This window comes from Astatotilapia calliptera, chromosome 3 (assembly GCF_900246225.1).
Source record: "Astatotilapia calliptera chromosome 3, fAstCal1.2, whole genome shotgun sequence".
In the NCBI taxonomy this organism is placed as follows: Eukaryota; Metazoa; Chordata; class Actinopteri; order Cichliformes; family Cichlidae; genus Astatotilapia; species Astatotilapia calliptera.
Genome location: NC_039304.1, coordinates 50,243,950 through 50,246,765, shown reverse-complemented (window position 1 = coordinate 50,246,765; position 2,816 = coordinate 50,243,950). Strand labels below are relative to the sequence as shown.

The 2,816-nt window shown below is 44.6% G+C and overlaps 1 protein-coding gene across 1 annotated transcript; it reads left to right on the top strand.

Moving 5' to 3' along the window:
* Positions 1–247: 247 nt before the first annotated feature.
* On the top strand, positions 248–1,669 carry LOC113019719 (nuclear factor 7, brain-like). Its single transcript, XM_026163540.1, has one exon. The coding sequence runs from the start codon at positions 263–265 to the stop codon at positions 1,640–1,642; it is 1,380 nt and encodes a 459-aa protein (XP_026019325.1). The 5' UTR covers positions 248–262; the 3' UTR covers positions 1,643–1,669.
* The last annotated feature ends 1,147 nt before the right edge of the window (positions 1,670–2,816 follow it).

Below are 2,816 nucleotides of genomic sequence, written 5' to 3'. Positions count from 1 at the left end.
TCCTCAGTAAAGAGAGACGCACAGACGATCAGACTGAGCTCAGACCAAACTAGCAGCTTCCTCTGAGTGAGTCCAGCTACAGGAGAGAAAAGTGGAAAACTCCAACACTGCTGCTTCAAGCTGCTGACGCTCCACACACTGAATGTGAGTTTGAGCAAAAACACGACTCAAAGGAAGTTTCAGTGAAGGTGGTAGAGGAGGGAGGGGAGCCAGGACTGACTGTACTTCCTGTCTGCTGTTTTCAGCTTCACTCACAGACTCAATGGCTTCCAGATCAGAGGAGGATCTCTGCTGTCCGGACTGTCAGGAGGTCTTCAGAGATCCTGTTATTCTGTCATGTAGCCACAGCTTCTGTAAAGACTGTCTGAAGAGATGGTGGAGAGAGAGACCAACACACGACTGTCCAGTTTGTAAGAAAATATCAGTTTATGATCCACCTTTAAACCGAGCTTTAAAGAACCTGTGTGAGTCGTTCTTACAGGAGAGAGATCAGAGAGCTTCAGAGGCTCTCTGCAGTCTGCACTCTGAGAAACTCAAACTCTTCTGTCTGGACCATCAGCAGCCAGTGTGTCACATCTGCAGAGACTCAGAAAAACACACCAATCACAGATTCAGACCCATCGATGAAGCTGCACAACAACACAAGAAGGAACTTCAGGAAACTCTGGAGCCCTTAAAGAAGAAGTTAAAGGTTTGCAAACGAGTTCAAGTGAAGTTTGATCAAACAGCAGAACACATTAAGGTCCAGGCCCGACACACAGAGAGGCAGATTAAGGAGCAGTTTAAGAAGCTTCATCAGTTTCTAGCAGAGGAAGAGGAGGCCAGGCTGGCTGCACTGAGGGAGGAAGAGGAGCAGAAGAGTGGGATGATGAAGGAGAAGATGGAGGCTCTGAGCAGAGAGATAGCAGCTCTTTCAGACACAGTCAGAGCCACAGAGGAGGAGCTGAGAGCTGAAGACGTCTCATTCCTGCACAACTACAAGGCTGCAGTGGAAAGAGTCCAGCGCTGCCCCCTGCTGGATGATCCACAGCTGCCCTCAGGAGCTCTGATAGACCAGGCCAAACACCTGGGCAACCTGACCTTCAACATCTGGAACAACATGAAGGACATGGTCTCCTACACTCCTCTCATTCTGGACCCAAACACTGCTGATCCACAACTCATCCTGTCTGAAGATCTGACCAGTGTGAGACCAGGAGGAGAGAGGCAGCAGCTTCCTGATAATCCAGAGAGGATTCATTTGTTCTGCTCTGTCCTGGGCTCTGAGGGCTTTAACTCAGGGACTCACAGCTGGGATGTTGAAGTTGGAGACAGTACATGGTGGGCACTGGGTGTGTTAGAAGAGTATGTGCAGAGGAAGGGACGCATACTGTCTGGATTATGGACAATATCTTTCTATAAAGGTAAATACTCAGCACACTCACCATCAGCTGTCACTGATCTCTCAGTAGAGAAGAAGCTCCAGAGGATCAGAGTGAATCTGGACTGGAACAGAGGAAAGCTGTCGTTCTCTGATCCTGATACTAACACACACATACACACCTTCACACACACTTTCACTCACAGGATGTTTCCATACATTAACACTTATGGTAAAGTGAAGGTGTGTCCGTTGAAGGTGTCAGTGCAGCAGATGAGTTGAGGATGATGATGTTTCTAATGTTGTTTCCTGTCAGTGAGTTGAAGCTGTTAAACTGCAGCTGTCCTCCTGCTGCCTCGTTGTTCCAAAGCTCTTTGTTTCTCTTTTAGTTTCACTCTTTCTTTCTGTTTCTGCTGTCCACCTTTTCACATGGAAAATCATTTCACTGTTTCTCACTGAATGAGTCCCCAAACTAGATTTGAAATTCTATCAAGTTTCTAATCATTACAAGTGATTCATGTTTCTATTTGATGTGTAAATGGAGATGATTTAGTTTGCTGGGATATGGACTGACATGTGTTGAATGGGAGGAGCAGTTTGTTGTTGTCTTCTTGTCTGTTTATGACAACAATAAATATGTTGTTGAAACAATGATTCATGTTTAACTCCATATATGAAATGTTTCTGCTCTTTGAATTCTGTTTGATTAAAGACTTTCTTCATGACACAAATGAGATTTCAGTGTATTAATAGAACTAAATAAGCTCAGAGTTGAAAGGCTGGAGTATTATGTACGTGCTTCACTGTCAGGATCTTCAGGGGGATTCAAAGGGAAACATCAAACTGCTGTAATGAGATAAACTAGTTGGGCTGAACACACTTATCTGTAGTTTGTCTCCATCCAGGATCATCAGAATATAATGAACATGTGTGAAGAGCCACAAAATGCTGCTGCCCTCTCAGCATGATGAGCTCCAGCCTTTGTTAACAGGACAACAGGAAACATGAGACAACTTTCAGAGACAGTAACCAACTGTGGCCACAAGATGGCAGCAGCTGATCTGAGATCCTTTATTGGACAGAAGGACTCTGCTCTGTGACGTCATCAGAGAGACGGCCTTCACTCTGATAGATCTGACGTCATGTCTGCACTGCGATGATGAAAGCTGATAAACACATTGTTATTGATCCATGAAATCACCTCTGTCCTCTCAAGTGTAGCTGTTTACAGAGCTGAAGAAGTCCTTCATCATCAAAACAGACAAACATGTATTTCCTGTATTAAGTGACGTCATCCTCACTCTGACCTCTTACATACATTCTGTTCAGTTTTCTTGCTGTAAGAAATAAACTGTGTGAAAATAGAAATGCAGGGAAACATCCATTAATCACAGCTGAGCCGTTTGTTTCTGACTCACATTCAATGAGGCTTCAGGTGTAAATACCTCAGAAGTGT

Coding starts and splice junctions, on each gene's coding strand:
- LOC113019719 (XM_026163540.1), top strand. CDS start 263: ATGGCTTCCAGATCAGAGGAGGATCTCTGCTGTCCGGACTGTCAGGAG.